This window comes from Cebidichthys violaceus, unplaced genomic scaffold (genome assembly GCF_023349555.1).
Source record: "Cebidichthys violaceus isolate CVI_PGR_0920_01 unplaced genomic scaffold, fCebVio1.0.p SCAF_7, whole genome shotgun sequence".
Lineage (NCBI taxonomy): Eukaryota > Metazoa > Chordata > Actinopteri > Perciformes > Stichaeidae > Cebidichthys > Cebidichthys violaceus.
The window spans coordinates 14,104,875-14,130,340 of NW_027176927.1; the positions used below are offsets into that span (position 1 = coordinate 14,104,875).

Here is a 25,466-nt window from a genome sequence, read left to right on the forward strand (position 1 = left end):
AAAACATTCAATACAACCTTTATGAAACTTAAAATAGAGAGGTGTTATGTTCATTTTGTATTTATGTATTTTGAGGCTGTATTTTATGAGGTTGATTTATTAGATTGCATGAAATTAGATTGTGTTCATAATGTTCTTTCTTTTTTATTTTGTGTTAGTTAAGTGAATACACTGTTGTATTGCATACAAACACACAAAACATCTGGATGCATCTGGAATCTCCAAAAGAAGCACAGAGTAACAAATAAACACAATTAATACAAATACAAATCTGAAATACCCAAAAAAACTAAAGCATCACTCTATTGTTAAAATGTTACTTATCCCAAGATTTTGACTTTGACTTATTACTGTCAAACTGTATGCGATTTTTTTTTTCTGGGTTTTTGGCAGCAACATCCCCAATTGGTCAGCAGGGGGAACACACGTCACGATAGTAAAGGACAGAAAAACGTCCTCTTACATGCCTGAACGTCTCCAAACGGAGCAGCCGGTGTTTGATTAAAACGTCCCCCTGCACCATTTTTATCAGTCAGTGAAGACTTACGGGTAATTATTTGGTGCCATGACAGTGGTCTTACAGGTCATTTAAGAACAGTAGTGTGGGTTTTGCCCACTGACGTCTACAGTGCAGCAGCAGCAGCAGGTATTTTGGGCGTGGTTTATGTCATAGGTGTGTAAGGAAGAGGTCGGTTTCAGGTGTGTCAGCATTCACAGCTCGCAACGATACAGGAAGAGACCCACTGACAACTGGATTTAAATTTAACGACGCACACATATATTCAAAACACTTCAGAATTCCTAACTTTGCAGTGCTCTTGGGAAGGATTCTGGAACCGGATTCTGTTGGAGCGCTTTTGGAAGATGAATTCCACCAGATATGAGGTAAGGTTGGTCAAATTTAACATTATGCTCATATCAGTGACAGTGTGCGAGACATACTCCATGCCCAAAGATTGTTTGCTTTGGGCCTGGATCTGTTTTTCTGTCTGTGTCTGATTAATTAGGCCTTCAGTAACAGACATTTCAAACCCAGATACTTTGGCCTTTGAAAACGTTTCTGTACTCGATCATCAGTGTGCTTTCTGGGCCTCTCATCCCAGGTTCAACACTGATACTAGAATGGTTTTCACTATATTATGGATGTTTGAATGAATGATAAAGTCAGGAACACTTATTAAAAATCGCGTTTCTCTCTGTGTTGTTGTCATTTTGGCATGTCTGCTGCCAATCAACGACGGATTGGAAAGTTTTGAATTTGATGGTAGCATGATGTGGGAAGTGAACATGTTACTGAACAAACGTCTTTTTTGTTTATTTCCATCTACATTACCATAAGAAAGGACATTTCAACTAATAATATCATATACTAAATTGAATATTAAATGATAGTTAGAAATGAGGGTAATTATATGACGTGTTCTGCAGAATCTTTTTTTCCACACTTCATTTCCAAGTTATTCTTCTTTTACATTTCATATCATTTAAAAAACATAGTAATTACTTTCAGTCACAAAGGCAGATATGTGAAGGCAGATGAAATAGGGTAAAAGGCAACATCAGACTTAAATGCTATTTGCTGATTTCACATTGATGTATACTGTTTTACATGATAATTGCTCGTTTAATTTTTAGAGAAGAATTCTTAAAGCTGTGTGACCTATTTTTGTAACCTACCACTTATCATATCATCGCCTGTGGTCTGAATCTGGTAAATTATTATACAAAGAAGGGTTGATCTCTGTTCCATCATGCAGAAAGACGGATAGAGGCCTAAACCTCAGTTCACTAACAAGGACCACGCCAATAACAATATGAGTTTTGAGAGGTTTATTGCATGATGGAATGATTGTTTTAGGAAGCGGAAGGGGTTGAGGGAGAGGGATGTAGGGTCGGGGCATATAGGGGTAGAGGGATGAAGGGATGTAAGGGTGTAGGGAAGAAGAAACGAGGAGAGTAGAGAAGGTCGTAGAACAAAGGCTGGGCGAGCATCTCTTTGCAGAGTCCCCCGTTGTTCCTGTAAACCTGCAAAAGAGAGAGAGAGAGACAGAGAGAGGCAGAAAATAGACAAAAACGGGGTTGGGGGGAGGGATGTGAAAGCAGAGTCAAAGAGGAAGTGAACAGGTGCGTTGTGCTTACATACTTTGTGTGGAGGAAATGAGCTGTGTTCAGGGCATGGTCCATGTTCCTGAACTAAGTTTAAAAAACCCTCAATACAAACAGTGTCACTATTAATTGTTGATATTTGCATTACTGATTTTTGTTTATGTTTTTGTCAACTTTATGGGTAGACATTGTTTTTCCTTTTTAAGTTTGGTTGAATGTTATTTACTTTTCCAAAATATCAAAAGCCAAACCGAAGAACTGTGTGGCCACATTGACAACAACTACAGGCATATTTCATGGTGAATTGCATTGATTTATTATTGAAAAACAAGCTCCTGAGTGTAGTGTATTTGTTTATGGGCAACAAAGGCCATAAACAAGTTGCCACAGTTATTTTAGATCAACCAAACTGTTCACTTAAATCAGAATAAAGAAAATAGCTTATGTAGTGTAATATTATAGGTCAAATTCTCCAGGAACATGAATACATTATGTACATGTCCATACAGTTCTTGTTACTACATAATCCAGTCTTGTGGGCTGAAAATAGTGTCTGACAGGTAAAGGTGAACTTCACTCTGTAGGGACCTATTAATGGTTACAAGGCTTTGGTCAGTGCTGCTGAAACTCACCGGCTCTCTACCACCTTTATTTGACAGCTTCATGAAAACAGTCCTAAGCCCTGGGGAAAGACATACTGCAGTATCAGTATGGGTTCTGCTAAAAACATGGGCAAACACTAACAGGATTCAGGCAAAATAAACAGTTTTCTTTCTTAAGTTAGTTTGACATTAACAAGAACTTCATAAAACAGTAGCTTGTTATTAAAATCCATATTTATCAGAGCCTTCTCCCAGCTCAGAGACAACAGGTTGCCCACACTGTAAGGTATTCGACACAAGAGAATTGCCAGGCATGTCCTTACTTGACCCCTCCCTGCTGCTTCGGGGGCATGACAAAACAAAGAAACTAAGTAAACAAGTGCTGCTTTCTTTTTTTCTTCAACATTATATTTCATTCTGGGAAAGGTGTGTGAGATTTGTGGTGGAAAAAATCCCGTACTCGCTTTGCGTGAGCCTTTTAATGCTTACGTAAAGAATACCAGAGGTTGTCTTTTGAGTATTTATTCTCTGCGCAGAGAAGGTTCAATTATCACAACAGAATGCGTACAGTCTCAATGAGGAATAACCCTTTGTAAGTGAGCGCGCTTTCTTTATACAGAAGGAGCAAAGGTGGGGGCCAATGTTGCAGACATTTTGGTCTTAGACTGATAGAAACATTAATGAAAAACAAACGGTCAGCAATGAAAACAAGCGGCTAGGTGGCCTTGGCGCTGGAACATTCTCATAAAACAAAATTAGTTATCTTTGTGCGCAGGCAATGGTGATTTCTTCTTTTGCACAACAGAGACCCGGTGAAGTTCAACAGAGTTCAGAGCAGAAGTACTTATGCATGAATACAATATACTGAGTAGAAATATACCAAGTAAGTAGAATATATATATATATATATATATATATATATATATATATATATATATATATATATATATATATATATATATATATATATATATATATATATATATATATATATATATATATATATATATATATATATATATATATATATATATACATACAGTTGTGGTCAAAAGTTTACATACACTTGTAAAGAACATAATGTCATGGCTCTCTTGAGTTTCCCCGTTATTTCTACAACTGATTTTTCTCTGATAGAGTAATTGGAACAGATACTTCTTTGTCACAAAAAACATTCATGAAGTTTGGTTCTTTCATGACTTTATTATGGGTTAACAGAAAAAGTGATCAAATCTGCTGAGTCAAAAATATACATACAGCAGTGCTAATATTTGGTTACATGTCCCTTGGCCATTTTCACTTCAATTAGGCGCTTTTGGTAGCCATCCACAAGCTTCTGGCAAGCTTCTCGTTGAATCTTTGACCACTCCTCTTGACAGAATTGGTGCAGTTCAGTTCAATTTGATGGCTTTCTGACATGGACTTGTTTCTTCAGCATTGTCCACATGTTCTCAATGGGATTTTAAGTCAGGACTTTGGGAAGGCCATTCTAAAACCCTAATTCTAGCCTGATTTAGCCATTCCATTACCACTTTTGATGTGTGTTTGGGGTCATTGTCCTGTTGGAACACCCAACTGCGCCCAAGACCCAACCTTCGGGCTGATGATTTTAGGTTATCTTGAAGAATTTGAAGGTAATCCTCCTTCTTCATTATCCCATTTACTCTCTGTAAAGCACCAGTTCCATTGGCAGCAAAACAGCCCCACAGCATAATACTACCACCACCGTGCTTGACGGTAGGCATGGTGTTCTTGGGGTGAAAGGCCTCACCTTTTCTCCTCCAAACATATTGCTGGGCATTGTGGCCAAACAGCTTGATTTTTGTTTCGTCTGACCACAGAACTTTCCTCCAGAAGGTCTTATCTTTGTCCACGTGATCAGCAGCAAACTTCAGTCGAGCCTTAAGGTGCCGCTTTTGGAGCAAGGGCTTCCTTCTTGCACGGCAGCCTCTCAGTCCATGGAGATGCAAAACACGCTTGACTGTGGACACTGACACCTGTGTTCCAGCAGCTTCTAATTCTTGGCAGATCTGCTTTTTGGTGGTTCTCGGTTGACTCTTCACCCTCCTGACCAATTTTCTCTCAGCAGCAGGTGATAGCTTGCGTTTTCTTCCTGATCGTGGCAGTGACAAAACAGTGCCATGCACTTTATACTTACAAACAATTGTTTGCACTGTTGCTCTTGGGACCTGCAGCTGCTTTGAAATGGCTCCAAGTGACTTTCCTGACTTGTTCAAGTCAATGATTTGCTTTTTCAGATCCATGCTGAGCTCCTTTGACTTTCCCATTGTAGCGTTTGTGGGCGTTTGTATCCAATGAGCCCTATTTAAATGGCCTCAGAGAAGTCACCAGTTGTAGTCACTCATAATCACTCACAAGAAGTTAAGAGGCCATGCTATGAAGCTCATTTCATTGACACAACTTTCTAAGTCACCAAAATTGCTAATTCATGTTGCTGTATGTATATTTTTGACCCAGCAGATTTTGTCACTTTTTCTGTTAACCCATAATAAAGTCATGAAAGAACCAAACTTCATGAATGTTTTTTGTGACAAAGAAGTATCTGTTCCAATCACTCTATCAGAGAAAAATCAGAGTTGTAGAAATAACTGGAAACTCAAGAGAGCCATGACATTATGTTCTTTACAAGTGTATGTAAACTTTTGACCACAACTGTGTATATATATATATATATATATTATATGTGTGTGCTATTACAGATTCTGAAGAAAATGTTTAGCTGCATTTTTGTATGAATTAAGAACCAGTAAAACTATTGTCTTATGTATAAAAAAAAGTTGTTGTAGGTGGGAAATGTATTTAATAGAAATACTACTAGTTAAGTACCAAGGTTTTCATGCCACACCTTTTGCCTTTGTGAATCTGAAAGTAAGGAGAGAGGCTTGTTTTAAATTACATAAGATGTATAATGTGTGTGTATATATATATATATATATATATATATATATATATATATATATATATATATATATATATATATATATATATATATATATATATATATATATATATATATATATATATATATATATATATATAAGATGAGCAAAACTGTTGGGAAATGAACATTTCTTCCTTTGTTAATATTTGATTACTCGCAGACAATGAGTTCAGTCTTAGATACTGGATCTAATGGGAATACTGTGAGTCAGTCTGCTCTTTGTTTATGTGGAGACTTAGTGGAGTTGTCAATGAATAATTCTTCAGGCAAGGCCATGCTGCTTTCCTCTTGCATTTCAGGTCACACCTAAAGGGCAGTTATGTTGAATCTGAGCAACAAAAGTCAAGTATGCGATGGAAACGTCTCTTATTATTGACTCCACTCAGTGATGACAGTTGACAAAAATTTCATAAATAATTGATTATTTTCAGTTATATTAAGTTTCACACAGGTTTTTGTTTGCACTTTGTCTGGGCTTTACAGTTTTGGCCAGTGCACTGTCTGCAACTTTGCATAAAATAAGATCTGTGTGCACAAACTGAAGCAGGCTGCTTCCATGTAAGGGCAGCAGCATTGTCCTTCATTTAGTCTTCCTCAGTTCTGTAATGAGGAAGACACAATACTTTGGATGTTGTTGATTTGCTCCCATTCTTCCGCTTAGCTTGACTTTGAGCAGCAAGGTGGTAGTATGCCACAGGGCTGTAGCTCCTCTGCACTCACAGCCGCCTGACTGATTCTGCACTATAAGCGGCTAACTGCTAAATGTCTGCTTAGGGCTGCTGTCAAGTGAGAGGTATGTGTAGGCGTTTGTTTACTAAAAGTAAATATGAGGCCGCTGAAGCCTAAATTGCATTGATTGGCTGGTGTAGCTATTTGATGGTCCCTTTTGGTTGCAGTCTTCAGGCTGGTTTGTCTGGGTAAGACATATCAGTGCTGGTAAGTGCGTGGAAGGCATACGAGAGCTTTTTAAAGGGGGACTCCACTGATTTAACACATCAAAGTCTGTTTACAGGTCTTGGGGGATATTTCTGCATATGTGAAAAATGTTGTATGAAGCCTTTTGTGGCTCCAGAGGGAGCTGTGCGAAATCTGATAAGTGTCCTTAAGTGATGTCACTTCAGGTTTAAGACTACTTAGGTTGAAAGTGAAAAAATCTGGGGGTGTGGGGTTAGAAATAAGTGAGGTTATCAGACATCTGTAGCCCGCTCCTCATCTCTGCTTGAGGCTATAGCAACTCAAGGCTACATTAGCTGGTAGTCGGCGGTCGAGTTGCATCATGGGTAATGTAGGTGCCAGGTTTTGACAAGGACGAAGAATGACTGTCCCAACTGTCCATTGGGAGTCTGACAGTGTTGTGAGACTGCAATGCTACATGGGTGGATTTCTCTGTTGAGCTCAACCCCAGAGCTGGCGGTTTGGCCTCTGGTTGTGCACAGGATGTAGTTTGTCACTGTGAAACAAACTACATCCTGTGACTCCTCATTAGCCCCCTGAAAATGTTTAGAGTATGTTGACAAACCACTTGAGCAGGTGCAGCAGCAGTAAATACACAGTGGTACCACAAATGCATAGTGGAACTAAGTTAAATGAAAAACAAAATAGCACAGAATGTTAGTTAGTTATAGTTGTATCTTGGCCTTGAATGATTTTATTAATGTATTGATGACATGCATCCATATTGTTTTAAACTCTGATACAAAGTAGGTATAGTACAGAAGCCTTCTGAGACAAGTGAGAATTTTTTTTCTGAAGTCTGATCTAAATTCTTTTCTCCAGTGTTTATGACTTAAAGGAATAGTTAACATGAGGTACTTAACCATAGTCGGTGTATAAGTAAATGTTGGTCGGCACGCCCCCAGTTTGGAAAAACAGACTGGGAGCAAAGCAAGTTACGGACAGTGGGAGCAAAATGTATTGCCTAAAAAAATCAATATCCGTTTAAGTGTAGGCGAGCCTTTCTTTTTATTTTCAATGAAAAAGAAGCCCATAGGCCTTTTTGATTTGTCACAGTAAGAAGAGCACTGGCGTTACTACTAGCATTAATGATAATTTTGTTCTGTTCAAGTGTCCCAGTAAGTTGTGACAGTGAGCCAAAATGCACAATACCAGGACTGAAGCAGCTGAAGGGAATTCATCGTTCATCCATCATTCATTTTATTATTTACACTTGTGCTTTTCCTACTGTGACATGTCATCATGACCCGTTCGATGACTGTAGCCATAGTTGCCATGTGTAAAATGTCCCCTACTCACTTTGACTAAACCGTTAAATGCTTCAATAGAGAGAAAAGGTATACGGTACATTTCTTTCAAAGAAATTAGAAAGGAGACGGTTAAAACATAAAATTAGAGGCTGCCAGGCACATCTCTGTGTGCATCGGAGGAGGCTCTTGGGAGTCTATAGGCACCCAACGTGAACACAGGAGGACAGTTAAGAAGATAATTGGGCAACGGTAAAAAAAAAAAAAAAAAAAAAAAGTTATGTTAACTCATACACAGAGATACCGAACTGACTTGCACAGCAGTTTCACACCGTTTCTTTCACTGCAGTATTGGCTATGCTACTTATGCTAGTAAAAATAAGTATTCTAAGACCATTTTTTTTTTACTAAGGACACTAACACAGCACTTCATAATGTCAAATATTGCCCGACTTAAGTACATATTGTATAAACTAACTGTTTATGTGTTGGCCAAAATATGAGGTTTTAATCACTTCGATTTCAATTTTATGTCTTTTTCGGTATACTCTCGTTTCATCTTTATTACTCCCAGTTTCTCTCTCTATTTTATGTGAAACAAATAATCCACATGACTAATGTTGTTTGGGCTCCAGGCTTTGAGGTATTGAGTATTGAAACTTAAGGTCAACATCATGACAGATTTGATCCGATCAGTGGCAGAAAAAGTGGCTCGACCATTTCCCCATGTCATTGTAAAATCTAATATTTATTACCAGCAGAGTCGTATGTACTTTGATATTAAGAGGACACACTGAAGAATTCTCCTGTTATTGATGCTTTAACCTTGTTGAAAATAGCTCATGTGGTGCAATTCCTATACTGTTTGTATATTATGTTGTAAATGCAGTCATCAAATTAATATAATTACTAAAAAATCAAGATGTTTACAGTCCAGTAAACAGAAATAATAAGTAGCTAAGAGGTTTACAGGAGCTTAGTATCATACATTACAATATATTCCATCTCTGATTTATATGCCGACAAGAAATCTGGGTTAGTATGAAAAATCATGTCAATAACAACCCGTGTTTAAATGACATTTGTTACTGTGCTTGATGTTTTATCATTTTCTTAAACCACACCTCAAAGCAGTGTTGACTGGTTCCCCACTTGTCAAACCGGTTAGAAATGCTCTGCAGCAACTGACTGCAGAATGTTTAACTGCAATTTTGACTATTTTCTTGTCAAACATTAACATTTTGTTTTAGTTTGCATCAGCATGTTGTGGCTTTTCCTCATAAATCAGTGTTGAGAGACAAGCAGCACTACTTCCTGTTTAGCACACTGAGCTGGTATTTAATTACAAATACTACACATAGTTAAAATGGGATAGTAGTATCTCTTTCTTGGAGTGAAGAATGGGATATGATGAAGAGCATGTAATGGTTTTATTAGACTGTGATCAGGGTGACTGATAGAGAGAGACCCTGGAGCACTTGCTGACCCCATCTCTAATGATTCCCCTCTCTCTGGCCCATGATTGCTGTTAGAGATTCCAATTAGAAAGCATGTGTGGAAGCCCGAGCTGGGTAAGAATAGGCCTTAATTGCCATGAGTTATCATCTAGACTCATGTAATTGAGCCCCCATCTTAAGGGGCAGCACATCTGACAAATTGATTTAATACCAAAGTGATTCTCCATCCCTAATGGCACTCGGGCTTCTTCACTCATGTGCTACAGGCACTGAATTCATTGTGTGTTGATTACTAACAGGCCTGAAACCTTTCTCTCAGTCCACCCACTTGAAATGGCTCAACAACAGACACACACACACAGTATCGACAGACATACATACTCATACAGCCTAAAGCAGCAAGCTCATAATCTCCACAAGCGATTTGAAGGTATGAGTGTGGGAGCTTTGTCACATTTACTGAACAGGTTTTGCCAGTTTTTTGTTTTTTTTTGTGCCAGCATACAGTATGCCTAACTTGCTTGTTTGAACTTGTCACTCTTGGAAAGTAGTTTAGTAGCGTTTCGCATCCTGTTTTTTCTCCTGTTTTCCTGTTTAAGTTCAACGGTTTAAATATTGAAAAGTAAGGCTATTTTTGACTAGGAGAGAAAAAGGATTAGTGTGTTTATATGGTTGTTTCTCAAATTTTAGTTGCATATAAATCCCATCTGACGATGGCATATGGCTGACATCATTATCCTACCATTTAAAACAAATTAATTTATAATAATTGTATAATCAATCAGTTATCAACAATTCAATTTACCGGGAACTATTTCTATTTTGATAGTCAATTGTTTTGAGTAATTATTTAAGAAAAAAAAGTCAAAATTCTATGATTCTAGCTTTTTAAATGTGAATATTTTCTGTTTTCTTTACTCCTTTAGACGTTGGAGGAAGTCATCAAGGACAAAATGTGATTTGTTCAGTCAGAAACTATTGTTGATGACCCAATCCTTGTAGAATAATTGGGTATCTATTTTAAGGTTTGAGTAAAAGCAGAGATGGTGTTACTGTAATACTGTTAGACTGCAGGAAAACACTTCTCTCTGTTGTTCACCATGTAATCAAAGTAAATGATATCTGCTTTCACACTTGCTGTATGTTTGCTGACTCTGTTTTGCTCTTTTTCTGCATCAGGGTCACAATGGCCATCACGAGCGGATTGACTTCTTAACCAACAAAGAGAAAGTGTCATCAAAGCGGAAGTTCGGGATTCTGATCGGGGTCCTTGTGGCGTTTCTCATCCTTGCGGCTGTTGCAGCGTTCCTCGTTTGGTTGTTTGTCTGTGGGTATAGTTGACAGCTTTCCTTTTCTATATCATCCGAGTAAAGACTAAGCTAAACGGGGCTTTTATATGTGTTGGGATGTTGGACATTTTTGTACATAAATCAAGGTTATTCTTAATGGAATTAAATAAGAAATTGTGAATATTTACATTTCTAACATCAGTTACTGCCAGGCACAACATCAGAAACTCCAAAGTGGATAATTCCCTCTTGCTGTGAAGGCACAGCTCTTTGATATAAGAGTGACTTGTTTGCACTTTGTAATTTCCCATTAGTGTTAGCCGATTTGACTGCTCCAACTTCTGTCTGTCTGTGGCACAGCTTCCCTTTCATTTATTCAGGGTCTGATAAAACGGCCTCTGAAGTCGTGATAAACAGCCTGTCTGCTCGATATGAGATCACACTACTTTAAGTGGTGTCTCCTCTTTCATCAGAGGCAGCTATCTCATAGCGTTGTGTTGACCAAACACTTAACTCTCATCTGCTTCTCCCTTCTTAGATAAAGATGCTGATTCAGAAGCCTCTCTTAGTAAGCACCTTGGTCCATCAGCGCAGGTCTTCAGTGGGCATATGAAACTGGTTGATGTCCCGTATAACCAGAAGCTGGAGAATACCAACAGCAAGGAATTTGAGGATTTGGCGGTCAAACTGGAGGCAGTTGTAAGTTTGACTCCCAAAGAAGATGATATTCCTAATTTTGTTCCGTTTGTATCATCTAGATTGTTTTATTGTTAACTATTTTAGCAAAGTGTTGCACTCAGTTCCCTTCTCTCACTAAGGGTTAGTTGTTTGGCATCATGGAAATGCTTTTGAAAATGCCCCTCTCAATGCACAGAAACTGCTGAAGGCACAGTTATGTAGGAGGAATAAAACGCAGTACATACTCTTAGTAAATCCCTCAAAAGCGTCTCCCATTATTGGAGGCAGAGATGTTTGTAGCAGCACTTAGAAGCATGTTGATGGTTTAAAAAAAAAAAAAAAAAAAAAAAACTCACTCAAACCCCATCAAGCGCACACTTACTCAGTGTAAAGCTACAGGAGTGAGGGGGTTGGGTGAGGATTAGAGTGGAGCTGGAATATTAGATGAATAGATGATTGGGGGAAAAGCTTTAGGATGAACTAGTTTTGCACTTGGACAGCTTTTGAGGAGTAGTTTCAGATCTAGGTTACTGTTCACATGACAAGTACAACCTGGAGATTCTGGCTTCAAGCAATGCTAGGCTGAAGCATCTCGGAGATAGACATCATGTTTAACCAGTTATACTTTACTTTACTCTGCCACTCTAGCACCACCTGTCTGTAGAGTCCTCGAAAAACTGTATTTTACCTCCCTGTGTCTGTAAAATGGCAATGGGTTATTATTTGATGTTGCTGACTTAAGCTTTGGAAATGGCCATTTTGAAACTTAACATTTCATTTTATAATACAGGCCTCTTTTTCCTGTGAACAACCTCTTTCCTCTCCCTCCATGACATTTTCTGCTTTTATCACTAACTACAAATTAAACCTGCTCACCCTTTGCACCTGGCCCTTTTCCCTTTTTTGGTTTTCCCTTTTCACAACAAGCACTTGAAGCTAGTTGGGTGTACATTCATAATGTATGGTAGACCCGCATTTAAGAGCACAAAGTATGACTGCAGCCTTGTCTGATACAGTTCGCAGCTCACTGCAGCTGAAGGCAAAACCGTTAATTGAGAATCTCAGTGTTGTGTGCTTTTCATGGAGAGCGGTTTTTATGTTAACATGCTAATTTGTACTTTTGTCTTTAGGCAGACAAGCGGAAATCTTGAACATGTTCTTTTCAGTTAAAATGCATCTTCTCTACACAGCTCAAGGAAAACTACAAGAAAGATCCACTCCTCGAAAAATACTACACCAAGTCTGTGGTCTCTGCATTCAGGTAATGTGAGATCTTGATTTCTAGATTTTCTATTGTGCTGAACAGATTGTGAAAACTTAATGTATAAAAAGAAGAAGTTTCAAGCCTTGCATTTATTAAAATAGCCAAAATCAGGGTTAGATGAGGTCTGCTGACTTGTGACCACACCCTGTCATGTGTGTGTAGCAGTGTGCTGTAGTGGGTTGTGAAGTTCTTCTGTAGTAGCAGAGAATCACGAGGAGTTGGCTTTTTATTTATTTACAGTAATCCAAATCACCCATGTTCCACTAATCTTTGCTTCTTCTTGAATGTTGAAGCTTGTTACTGAAGGGTGTCTTTATACTCTTCCTTCACACAATCCATCCATTTCTCTCTTATCCCTGCTTGCACCAGTGAGGGTGTGAAAGCCTACTATTGGTCCCAGTTTGATATCCCAGTCGAAGACCTGGAGGTTGTGCCGGAGTTCTCAGAAGAGCGGGTGTTGGAGACATTGGAGAATGGCCTAAAGGAGCAGCGCAGCATGGGGAGCGACAGTGATATCAAGATCACTGAGGTCACTGCCTCATGTAGGTACCACCAGGGCCGGGGGGGGGGGCTTCACACCAAGGGGCAAAAAGATGGGGACAATAAGGAGTTTGCTGCTTGCTTCAGAACATGACATTTAACAATCGGCAAAGATGAAGCCCTGTGAATTCAGATCTAAATAAGGCAATTGTCATCTCCTATCAGCATTGGTATTCTATATGCTTTCTATTTGTATTAAAGGAGCTTCCTCTGAGTTGTGCTGATAGGATGATAACAGATAAACCAGACCTCTCTGCTTGTGCTGCATCTGAGATTGCACATTTGATGCTGTTTGGATCCTCTAATGATATTAGCTGGGCTCTGGCCTGGCTTGAGACGGACATTTTTCTTCCTTCTGTCCTCTCAGCATTCACATTGCATTTGTCAACATCCTGGCCACCTGCCAAGCGCTGGCCCTGTGACTCAGTGGTTTTGGTCCCTTTAAAATGATTTCTGTGGTTATAATTTGATGTTGCTGTCCCAGATAGTTAGACAGAGATGTATGGGATGCTGCTGTAGGGCAAGGTGAGATGGAGCAGAAAGAGCTTCACACCATCACCAGTTCCCTTAGCCGCAGGGAAATTGAACAGAAAATGTGCAACCCAAATATTTTAGGCTCATGCATCAAATCTTATAAGCCTCCTAACATTAGCGATCCATTCTTACCTTTCCTCCTGTTTCTCTGCCACCGCCCCCCCCCCCTCCCCTCTCACTGTCTCCAGTCACAGATCCTCGCATGGTCAGGAACCCCAGAGCCAGTGAGTACAGTGTGGCCCATTTCAATCACTAGTAGTTGTAATTTTCCAGCTGGCTAGATGCTCACCCTCCTGCCAGTATGTAACGAATGGCTGGCCTGTACTGTACATGTGCTGCTCTTGTCAGAGATTGAGAACCTGGTATCAGGCCGGAGGAAGTCAGTCACTATGCCGACACATTTCTTTGACACTGTCTGCTGATTTATTACCTTGGGATGATTAGAGTACATTACATTACCATAGTAGCTGTACTATCCTTACATGAATCTGTGATCTATAACATAAAGGATGGAAGAACTCGTGATTTAGATATTATTCAAATGTGTAATTTGTAATGCAGTCATTGCTATGCATAATTAAAAAATGATTGCAAGGAAAATCTGAAAAGATGCAACCTTTTACAGTCAATATTTTATAGAAAATGGTTAAAATAAGCAAAAAAAGATATAGAACATGATGATCAGATTTTAATTTCTGCGCTGTAAACTGCTTTTGCCAAGTTACTCATATCTATGCTCACTGTATGATATAACCAATGTTGTTTTTCCCCAGATGAGTGTTTCTACCATCTGGAGGCTGAAGAAAAGGCAAAACAAATTTTGTCACCAGGGTACCCTAAAGGCTACCCCCCCAAGTCTCGGTGTCAGTGGCAGATCCGAGCTTCAGAGGACAAAGCCATATTGGTCTCTTTCCCTTTTTTCCACATCGAGGATGACTGCTCTGATGATTTTGTCTCCATCTTTGACTCTTTGAGTCCAGATGATTCTCAGGCCATCACAGAGTAAGTCAGGGCTGTGAATGTCCACCCAGTTTGGGAGACATGTTAGTCATGGCACAAAACACACTGATGCTTTTATGAAATACAATCTTTATGGATGGATCATGGTTTTACTATCATACTACTTACTTGCGGTATGTCGTGCAGTATTACTTGCACTAATGCATCTCCTTTGAGACCAGTAAATTCATTCATTTTTGCTTCCACAGTGACAAAAATCATATTCTCATTTTGCCTTGAACCTTGGTAGTAGGGTCTGTTTGATATGGCTCAACCAACATTTGTCTCATTTGTTTAGCTTTGACGGTCTTTGACGATCAGAGAGAGGGGAAATGTAGTTCTGCATGATTCCCAGAGGACAACCACTGGAAATCACTTAACTGCAATGTTGCAGAGGGATTTAGGAGTAAAAGCTCTTTTGATGTGGGTGAAAAACATGTTCCACTTCATACCATTTCCCTAGATTTGTGATTACAGCTTTTTTTTTTTTTTTGGCACTGAAGCCTTTACGCTGTATGCATCATATTTTATTGTTAACTTTTGAGACCTCGGTGAGATTGAGTTGGCTCAAAAAGACCTCTGCTTTCAAATTTGTGAAGGGTGCCAACCTGAATCCTGCTGCACCACTGTGTGTAATTGCACTTTGTCTATGGGGGAGGGTTATGATTCTGAAACTACAGCCTCCTGAATGAAACACCAGTTGTAGCTGCAGGCAATTTCAAACTCTGAAACCATTGCCAAACAAATATGCGTTACCAAGAGATGCATACATTTTTTATAAAGCTATTGAGCGATATGCTTTATCCAAGGTGACATGAGGTTTATGAGAGCCATAATATAATACTCTGTAATGACATTATTCTACAAAAGGTAGATGTATTACTGCTCTTGCGGCGTCGTTTTCACCTGCCGCCAGCAGTGTTGAAACTTTTTACTAATGTAACTAATGTTTGACTTTGAAACTCTGCCTAAACAATTTCTATCTAGTGCTGGCACATCTCTCCTTATTTATCTCTTTCTCTACTCCTCTCTGCTTATATATTGATTTCTTTTCAAATTTGTTTGCTGAATTGATGTTTTACTGCTTTTGACAAAAAATAATTTCAGCTGTATTTGAGTTCCCTCAGGAAGAGCAAAACACCGTTCAGTAAATGCATCGGACATTCTGCTCATGCTTTTATAGTTGTATTTACTTCAGTTTGTTGCAAACACCTCTTCTTTGTGTACCATCTTGCTTGACTACTCATCCTTTTCTCACAGGAAGTGTGGTCAGAGACCCCCCTCCAACCCTCTGGAGGTGACATCATCTGGCAACATCATGCTGATTAATTTCATTACTGATTCTAATGTCCAGAGGCCTGGCTTCGAGGCCATGTATGAAGCCATCCCCATGTCTAAAGGTACTTAAGACATTCATGGCACTAAACATCATTTTCTACGTTAGTTTACCCTGATTTGTTTAATCCTGTTGATACTTAAACCCATTAATGATTTATAATATGTCATGCTTGAATGTAAATATATGATGTGTTCTTTCCAGTTAAAACCTGTGGTGGTGTCCTCTCTGCAAACAAAGGAGTCTTCACCTCCCCACTTCACCCCAGCTTCTATCCTCCTGCAGTGGACTGCAAGTGGACCATCAAGGTTTGCAACATTGCTCCTCTCCCAGGCCCCCCTCCTCTACCTGAAACCCCTCCACCCACCTCCTCCTCCTCCTCCTCCATCCTTAGCCTGCCACGAGAGGAATGCTGAGGCAGCACTATAGAAGCCAAGCTGTTCAGTACCTCTTCTATCTTCATCTGTCAGACCGCTGTTGCTGCCGCAGCTCTAGCTGAGCCGCAGTGCTTTGTGTGTTGGTTTTGTTTGCTGGTGTGTATGTAGTGTGTGAGTGCGTGTCGTGCATGTGTGCACCCACAGCCTGTTTGGGTGTTGCGAACTTGTCGTCTTGCATTTACATGGGATACCGATGCATGTCTTGGTCTGTAGGTGGAGGAGTGACATGCATGGTAAGTAAGGTTGTTGTGAACCAATCAGCTCTTCCTCTGTGCTGTAGGTCCCTGCTGAGAACATGGTGCGTTTGAAGTTCACCATGTTCCGCATGAAAGAGCCTGGGGTGGACATCCGTGTGTGTCACAAAGACTATGTGGAGGTTATGGGCACCAAGTAAGACTTAAACTCATTTTACTGACAAATGCTTTCCTAAACCGTCTGTTGTAAACATCCATCACAGTTTACAGACTGACTTCTTGGTCCAACTTTGACCCACTGTACTTGTAGTATTTGTGCGTGCACACAGTTTTCCTGTGCAATAATAAGTTACTCTAACTTGCAGTTTTACTTCCAAATATAACTAAACTAAACTATTTCTTGGCCTGTTTGACATATTTGTAGTGATATTGTCCTTTACTCTAATGTTGGCAATTACTTTAGTAGCATATTATCATCATAACCACTACAACTGCAAAAATGAAAACCATAAACCTGAATTTTCATTTGAACATTGTTCTGCAGGTATTGTGGAGAAATGTCTTCTTTGGATCTGACCAGCAGCACCAACGTCCTAGATGTGAGCTTCCACTCTGACGAGTCCTACACTGACAAAGGCTTCAGTGCCACCTACAGCGCTTACGATCCCGCAAACCGTGAGTTAAAAGTCTGTCTCACACCCATGTTTATGCGACACTTGGCGAGTTGGGTGGAATGTTGCGTCGTGACTGTGACACTCACAGCCTGCCATTAACAGAGCAAAACAGAGGGAGTGTGTTGTCAAAGAGACTATGAGACGGCAGCTGACTGACAGTCAAATGAGCTGTTTAGTGATGGAGGCTCAGAAACTGCAGCAGTGAAACTCAAGAGCTAGACTAATCATTAGAGAGCTTGTTTATTGGGTCCATTTTATTTGCCACTGTCAGTCAGGAGCACACCACTTTCAATACCCTCCGCTCTTTATGTTGTCTCCCAGTTTGACCAAAATGGATTTATAATTGCTCTGATCAACAGGGACAAGCATTGGCAACATGATGGATGTTGCTAACATACACTGTCACTCCCTCTCGGTCAATTTATCATCATCATCATCTTTCTCTCCTTTTTTTTTTTTTTTTTTTTCCTCTGCTCCCTTCCTCTTTTCTCTGTTTTTGTGAGCAGCTTGTCCCAACAAGTTTGCCTGCGCCTCTGGCATCTGCATCGGGAAAGAGCTGCAGTGTGATGGCTGGAACGACTGCGGTGATATGAGTGACGAGATGAAGTGCAGTAAGTTCCCCCTCGACCCAACTGCACTTCTTCTGTGTGTGCCCCTCCCCCATTTTCCACTTTCCTATATCCTCCTCTCAGTCCCTTAAAGGAATAGTTGCACATTTTGGCAAATACTCCTATTTGCCATCTTGAGCGAGGTGAATTATGTGAAGATCAATACCACTCTCATAACTGCCTGTTAAATTTACAGTAAGGCTTCGGACAGCAGCCAGTTAGCTTAGCATGAAGACTAGAAACAGGGAAATGATGCCAATAGCCTGGCTCTGTCCAAGGGTAACAAAATCTGAAGAGTAAAAACGATGAGTTGTTGTTTTATGGTGGGTACATCTGTATGTACAAGTCTATTGTTTGGCTGGGCTCAGTGATTTCCTGGAGTCTTGTCGTTATTGTGAGGTTGCCAGGCTCCAGGAAGTTACTCACTGTAAACGGCCAAGATATAGTCTCGTACACAGTCCCCCGTAAAACCACAACTCGTTTTCACACTTTAGTTCTTGTACAAATTAAGTAAACTAAATTGTGTCAAGCACCTCTGTTTTCAGTTTATGTGCTAAGCTATCTGGCTGCTGGCAGTAGCCTCATATTTATTATCCTACAAACATTAGAGTGGTATTAATCTTATCATTTAACTCTTGGCATGAAAGCAAAAAAGCATATTTTCCAAAATATCTGACTATTTCTCCAACTATTACCTTTCTCTACTTATCGTTTGATCTACTGGTTAAATTATATCCAGTGATTTGTGTTGGTGAATTTGCCCTTTTCAAATCACTCATATACATCTTCTTCAGTTGCACTGTTTAATACAAGACATTTCTATTACCCCAGAGTGTGAGAAAGATCAGTATTCATGTGAAAATGGCCTGTGTAAACCAAGACTCTGGGTGTGCGATCGCGTCAACGACTGTGGAGATGGGAGCGATGAGAAAAGCTGCAGTAAGTATTGCTAAGGCACTCAAACCCTATCTACTGCTATGCCAATTGTGCTAACATTAAAGGTACATAACTACTAATGCTCTGGTCACTGACTTCTGGGCAGTGTGAAGTCATTATTTTATCGGTGACGGAATTTGTTTGAAGCTTTTGCTCAGCATCTCTCAAGACGCGTGATCATGTATGGAATGGAGACGGATGCTAATGTCCACTTTAGCTGCACTGCTAATTTCCTTCTGAAACGTATTGGCTTGTCCTCTCCTTATTCAAGTTTTCATCATTATTTTATTGTGATTTCCTCATCAGGTTGTGGGGTGAATGAGTGGCGCTGTGGTGACGGGCTTTGTATGCCTCAGGATGTTGTGTGTGACAAGAAGGTGGACTGTGAAGATGGAAGCGACGAGGCCTCTTGTAAAACTTGTAAGTGGCTGCATTTATTCGCTTCCCAGCCAGTCAGGCATTAAAGCAAAAAAAACAAAAAACAAAAAAAAATGATTCATAAGTACACAAACCATTATGCAATTAACCTTCGTCAGTTAAGTTTTAGAATTTTAAAGACGATGCACTGAAGATTCTTAATTCAAAGTATTTTTCACGTTATTTGAGCACTCTCTCATTTTCTCCTACTCTTCACTTCACTCTTTATCAATTTCCCTTTCACACACACACACACACACACACACACACACACACACACACACACACACACACACACACACACACACACACACACACAGAGAGAAGGCTCCCTTGCATTTCCTTTTGATTTTCACTTCTGTGAATAAAGAGGGATATTAGACCTCAACCCCAATCAATACCCCCAATCAATGCAATCTGCACCTCAATCACAATGCATTGTGCATTCAAGCGTCACTTTGAAGCTTCGCTGATTGCCAAGTTTAACCAGTAAAATACTATAAAGCTTTGATTGAAATACGCTGTGTTTTGATTTTGGGACCTGTTTCCACCCCTTTGTAGCTCCGGGCATCTGCTCTGACTTCAGCTTCAAGTGTCAGAACACAGAATGTGTCAACAAGGTGAATGCCGAATGCGACCGTGTTAACGACTGCTCTGATAACTCCGATGAGGCCAAATGTGGTAAGAAAGGTTTTTAGCTCTTTGCGCCTTTTGGAATTTTTTTTTGCATTTTTACAATTCTAAAACAGCTGCAAGTGGATCTAATCTCTTCAGTGTCATTCAAAATAGATTATAGAAGAGCTCAGTTGAGCTGCGCGTTGGGCTGTCTGTTAGAAAAGAGCCTCAGGCCTTGACTGATTTATTTATTTCATTCGTCTTTGAAAGCAGCTCCTGTCATTTCTGAAGTTTTTGTTTTTTCCTCAATTTAAGCCTCAGGGTGTGTCTGTGTTTTTTTTTCAGTTTTTTGATCAGCTAATATGCCAGTGTGCCTTATTAGGATTCCAAAGAGTCAAAGTAGCATTCACAGCCAAGTCCGGCCTAATGATAGCTTCCAGTCAATTTGATCTTCCCCTCTGATCAAGCATGCCAGTCTCACCTAGTATTTTGCACTCACCATCCAACGCCCTTCCTTACTCTTAGTATTCTCTGTTAAATATCAGATTGTGGCACCAGGCCCTATAAACTGAACCGCATCGTGGGAGGGCAGAACGCTGAGACGGGGGAGTGGCCCTGGCAGGTCAGCCTTCACTTCCTGACCTATGGACATGTTTGTGGTGCCTCAATCATATCTGAGAAGTGGCTCCTTTCGGCCTCCCACTGCTTTGTTGTCAACAACAGCCCACAGTGAGTCACATTTTACATCCATAGGACACATACACAAGTACAGAGTAGGACTGTACTAGCTGTCTGTCTGTATGTTTAGATATATATGCAACAGATTCCCTTTCATATATTTTAGTGTAAAACTGTTGTCTAAAAACCCTTTTAGATTTTATTATTCATCACATTATTCAACATTTTTATTACATTTCATTTTGCAATATTTTTAGACTTATTCTGCTGGAAAAAAACAACTGTGCACAACAGAGGACCATTTATATACAAATTGCAAAGCCTGAAAATTAGCCCCATATGATATAGTTCATTTAGAAAGAAACTTGGGGGGTGGGGGTAGGTTTACATCTCGTCCATGAAAGCATGGAACTGTATTCATCAGTGTCCTGTAGGTGGAGCACTAACCATGCTGTTCGACCTGAGCCACATCTATTGTTGTTGAGAAGGGAATGTGTTCATTTTCACCCATTCACAGTTGGTGTTGATATTTACTATATAAAATGATATTTAATTTGACTACCTTAGACTACCTAATGAAATCCACAACGGTTTTCTTTACAGTCATATGTCATAAGTAGTATGTCATTTTGAATATTTTTGTAACAATATTAAATGTAAATGTAATCCAATACAATCCAATCAAATACTACCTTTGTACTTTATAATGCTTTTTTTTCAGACTCTTGGAGAGGATGTTGGATTGCTTCATGTTGAAAGCGGTTCTTATCATTTTGTCTCAACAAAAACTGAAACCTTACACTAGTATAGGTTGAAGGGATGTTGTGTTGACTTGTATTAGGTTGTACACATGTTCATGATGTTGCATGCTCCCGCGTGTACAGTAACCTTTGCCCCATGATGCAACCACAGAAACCATGTACCATCCAACTGGCAAAGCTACAGTGGCATGCAGAACCAGTACAGTCAGGATGGCGTACAGCGCAAAGCAGTGAAGAGGATCATCTCCCACCCGGATTACAACCAGATGACCTTTGACTATGACATTGCACTGCTGGAGCTCAGCGAACCGCTGAAGTTCACCAACACCATCCAACCCATCTGCCTACCCGCTTCCTCCCACGTCTTCCCTGCAGGCATGGCCTGCTGGGTCACAGGCTGGGGCGCGCAAAGAGAAGGAGGTATTATGCATGAACTGGTGATTTTGGGTTGAACCCTTGTCATTTGTTGTTTTTTTTGTTGGTTTCACTGTAACTCATTATTATGCTAATTATGAATATTTCTGCTGTTATTCCTTGATTATGGGTGACCCACTCGACAGTTGTATTTTTCCTTTTGGCATATCTAACTTGCATCAAAATGAAGACATCCCACTCCTCCCCCATCCTTCTAACAATGAGCTATTCATCTCTGTCCTTCATCTTCCTTCCTTGCCCGCTTCCTTCTTCTTCCCTTCATCTCTTTCTCATTTTATCCTTTATTCTTCCTCTCTTTAATGTCCCTCCCATTTCTTTATCTTTCCCATCATGACATACTTCTCTTCAGCTCAACCCTCCCTCCCTTTTCTCTCATCTTTTTCAAATCTGCTCTATTGCATTACGCCTTCTTCCATATCCATATATCTAGACAGACGTCGGCTCTCTTGGGAAGCCTCTTAAACCTTCATTAGCTAACTCTATTCCAGCCCATTAACACCTTTTGATGTTAATGATGAACACAAAGGTCACATGGCCCCTTTGTCCTGCTCTTGCAGGTGCAAAGGCACAGCTGCTGCAGAAGGCAATGGTGAAAATCATCAATGACACAGTATGTAACATGGTCACGGAGGGCCAACTCACCTCCAGGATGCTCTGCAGTGGATTCTTGGCTGGAGGAGTTGACGCATGCCAGGTGAGACCGAGCAACACGTTCTCCAGAATAGAATAAAAGGACAAAGGGCTGATACAGATGGGTTTTCGCACTTGTATAATTATCATGCTCTCACATTCAAACCCAATTTATAACTGCTCTCCCCTTACTATCCTCACCAGGGAGACTCTGGAGGCCCCATGGTGTGTTTCGAGGAGAGTGGGAAGTGGTTCCAGGCCGGCATTGTGAGCTGGGGTGAGGGCTGTGCTCGTCGGAACAAGCCTGGTGTCTACTCACGCGTCACCAAGCTGGTAGACTGGATAAAGACAGAGACAGGGATTTGATGATATAGGAACAGGGAGGGATGCAGAGCGGGGATCAACAGCATAGTGCTAAAAATATTGGAGACGGAACATTTGAGTCTAATTCAGGACAAGTCTCTCCAAGATTTACTCATTTAGCAGCAGACTGAGGATACTGTTGCACGGATTCAACCACTCGCATGAATGACTTAAAGCACTGTATTTGGTTACCAACTCCCAGTTTCCCACTCCTCCCACACACACTGGAACATTTTACACAGTTTTTCAAAAAGGTAAATTGTAAACAGGTGAGATGCCTTCATCCTCTTGGGTGAGAGTGAATGTTGCACTTTCATAGATAGCTATGAATTTGGGGTTTTATTAGTATAAGTATTTTAAAGAACCTTAACTTCTGCATTTAACCCGGAGCAGTTTTAGGGGTCTTGCTCAGGGACACTTTGGCATAGGATAAGTAGCAGTCAAGGATCGATCCCCCAACCTTGTGGTTGCTAGACAACCCCCTCTACCCATTGAGCCACAGCCACCCTGTTTTAGCAATGGACTGTATTTAAGAAGAGGGACTTAGTCACCGGGATGTCACCTATTGGTTTGTGGACTGGTGTTTTGAAGTCTCGAGTTTGGCATTTTGGTCGTCACCATCTTGGTTTTTGGCGGTAGCCATCTTTGCATTTTGCAACGTGACATGAGAGGGTGAAGCTTAGTACAACCGAATGCTGAATAAGACATTTTTGGCGACCAAAAATCCAACAAATTCAATCAACTTTCATGAACTGAAAACACACTGTGAAAGGGTTAAGGTTATAAGACAAAAACACTGACAAGTCTCAGACCGGACAGCGCCGAGGTAGAGACCTGTCAATCAAAAGGTAGCCACCCCTGAAACATACCCTGCTTTATACTATTTTACTTTAAATGGGACCATAATTAACATCATGCTGTATTCAAGAAGACTTTCCAATTGAAACCATAAACTCAAGTTTTAAAAGTTTACTGGGGTAATAAATTAATTAATTGAGAAGTTGGGTCATTTTCTCATAGTTTCTCATCTATGCGATCAGACTTCTTTCTGCAACCAGAGGAGTCGCCCCCTGCTGACTATTAGAAATAATGCAAATTCAAGGCATTTCAGCATTGGCTTAACTTTTCAGTTCCCAAGGTTGCTTATTGGTTTTAACCTGTTCGCCACAAAACACTCGTACATTACCACTGACCATTTTCAGCATAGAAGCATAGCATAGGTTTTCAGATTGATTAAAGCATTTTATCTTCCCATCTGCCGGACAGCCATTAGTCTCAGATTTTATTAGTATTGTATAAACATTAACTTTTAGAGACATCAGCATTACCGTAATAGATATTAAGATTAAAAAAATAGGAGAACAAGAAAAAAAAACTCAACCTGTTGATCAAATCCTTGCAGGGACATTTTCATACCATACTAAAATCAATGAAAGCCAGAAGCATATAAAATGCATTAATCAATCTAAAAGCTCACGACAGTAATTTGATGTATACCAGATTTGTAGTTTGTGGGCTAAAACAGGCACTGACATGGAAAAATGGAAGTGACCCTGAGGTTGTTTTAAGTTGTTTGTAATTGTTTCTATTACATATTGACAGATGCTCACTGGCCTTGCCTGCTCTGTGAATGAGTTGCCAAAATGTGATATTCAAGGGGGGTTTGATCCAGATGGCTTTTGCGCAGGTCTCCTTAGTTAAGCTCAGGGTGATTGTGGTCCTCAGTCTCTCACACACACACACACACACACACACACACACACACACACACACACACACACACACACACACACACACACACACACACACACACACACACACACACACACACACACACACCTAGGAGCCAAAGCAGACCAATGAGGTTTTCACCAGTTTGCCAAAGCAATGCAATGAGTTCTTATCCCTATGAGAGTTTCCTCTTTTTGGTAATGACCTACTCGGTCAACTTTTAAATCTAAGATTTGACTGGATGGTTTCTTTTACTCTATGTGCCTTCATCTCTGACTTATACTGGGAATATTGTATCCTGGGTAAGCAAACCAAAGATTTGCATAAGTGTTATTTATTGAAGGGGAGAAATTTGTTGAGGATAATGCTCAGTGGACCTCTTTTATTAATTCCATGGAGCTTTACAGTCAAACTATACGAGTGTAAATGTGTATTTTTCATAAATTAGGGAGAAGCCACAACTTTTAGATAGAAGATATTTTCATGAGCATTGTACAGTGTGATTTGGGATATGGACATATTTTATAATCTTTCTTTATATGTTTTAATACGAAACAGTCATAGTAATAAAGATCTTTTATCTAACTCTGCAGTACCTAATTGCATTACCTGTATTATTTGTCTTTGGCGAGGTCTCACTTTGTATTATGTTGTGCATAACAAATGCATGTCTTGTGAGACCTTGTCCCCTCTCACAGTAGAATTGTAATGAGCATGTTGCTCTCCTCCCCGTCGTGAGCAGCATGCCTACCTGGGGAAAAGAGGTGACAAGACAAGCTCATATTGTCAAATAATACCTGCCTTTGTCACAGCTCTATCCTATTACCCTACAAGATGGGCACGGCAACTTTGGGAGGTGGATACACATACAGTGGGGGTTCCACTATCTCATCTGTCTTCATTAAAAGCAACGCACCACTGGGGGGAATAGGAAAATCAACATAGACAGTGCTGCTAATTTATGTATTCATCATTGTTGCTACATGGGAAGCTTTGTTTGTCGATGTTCCCCATGCCCA

The 25,466-nt window shown here is 40.1% G+C and overlaps 1 protein-coding gene across 1 annotated transcript; it reads left to right on the plus strand.

The window, feature by feature from the left end:
• Window positions 1–725: 725 nt before the first annotated feature.
• st14 (ST14 transmembrane serine protease matriptase) lies at window positions 726–25,032 on the plus strand. Its single transcript, XM_068736522.1, has 19 exons — window positions 726–885; window positions 10,508–10,655; window positions 11,156–11,316; window positions 12,486–12,556; window positions 12,929–13,101; window positions 13,822–13,857; window positions 14,407–14,635; window positions 15,893–16,032; window positions 16,173–16,276; window positions 16,686–16,795; window positions 17,144–17,274; window positions 17,780–17,884; window positions 18,713–18,820; window positions 19,124–19,237; window positions 19,796–19,915; window positions 20,395–20,578; window positions 21,440–21,708; window positions 22,281–22,417; window positions 22,558–25,032. The coding sequence occupies exons 1-19, from the start codon at window positions 865–867 to the stop codon at window positions 22,717–22,719; spliced, it is 2,523 nt and encodes an 840-aa protein (XP_068592623.1). The 5' UTR covers window positions 726–864; the 3' UTR covers window positions 22,720–25,032.
• Window positions 25,033–25,466: the final 434 nt, after the last annotated feature.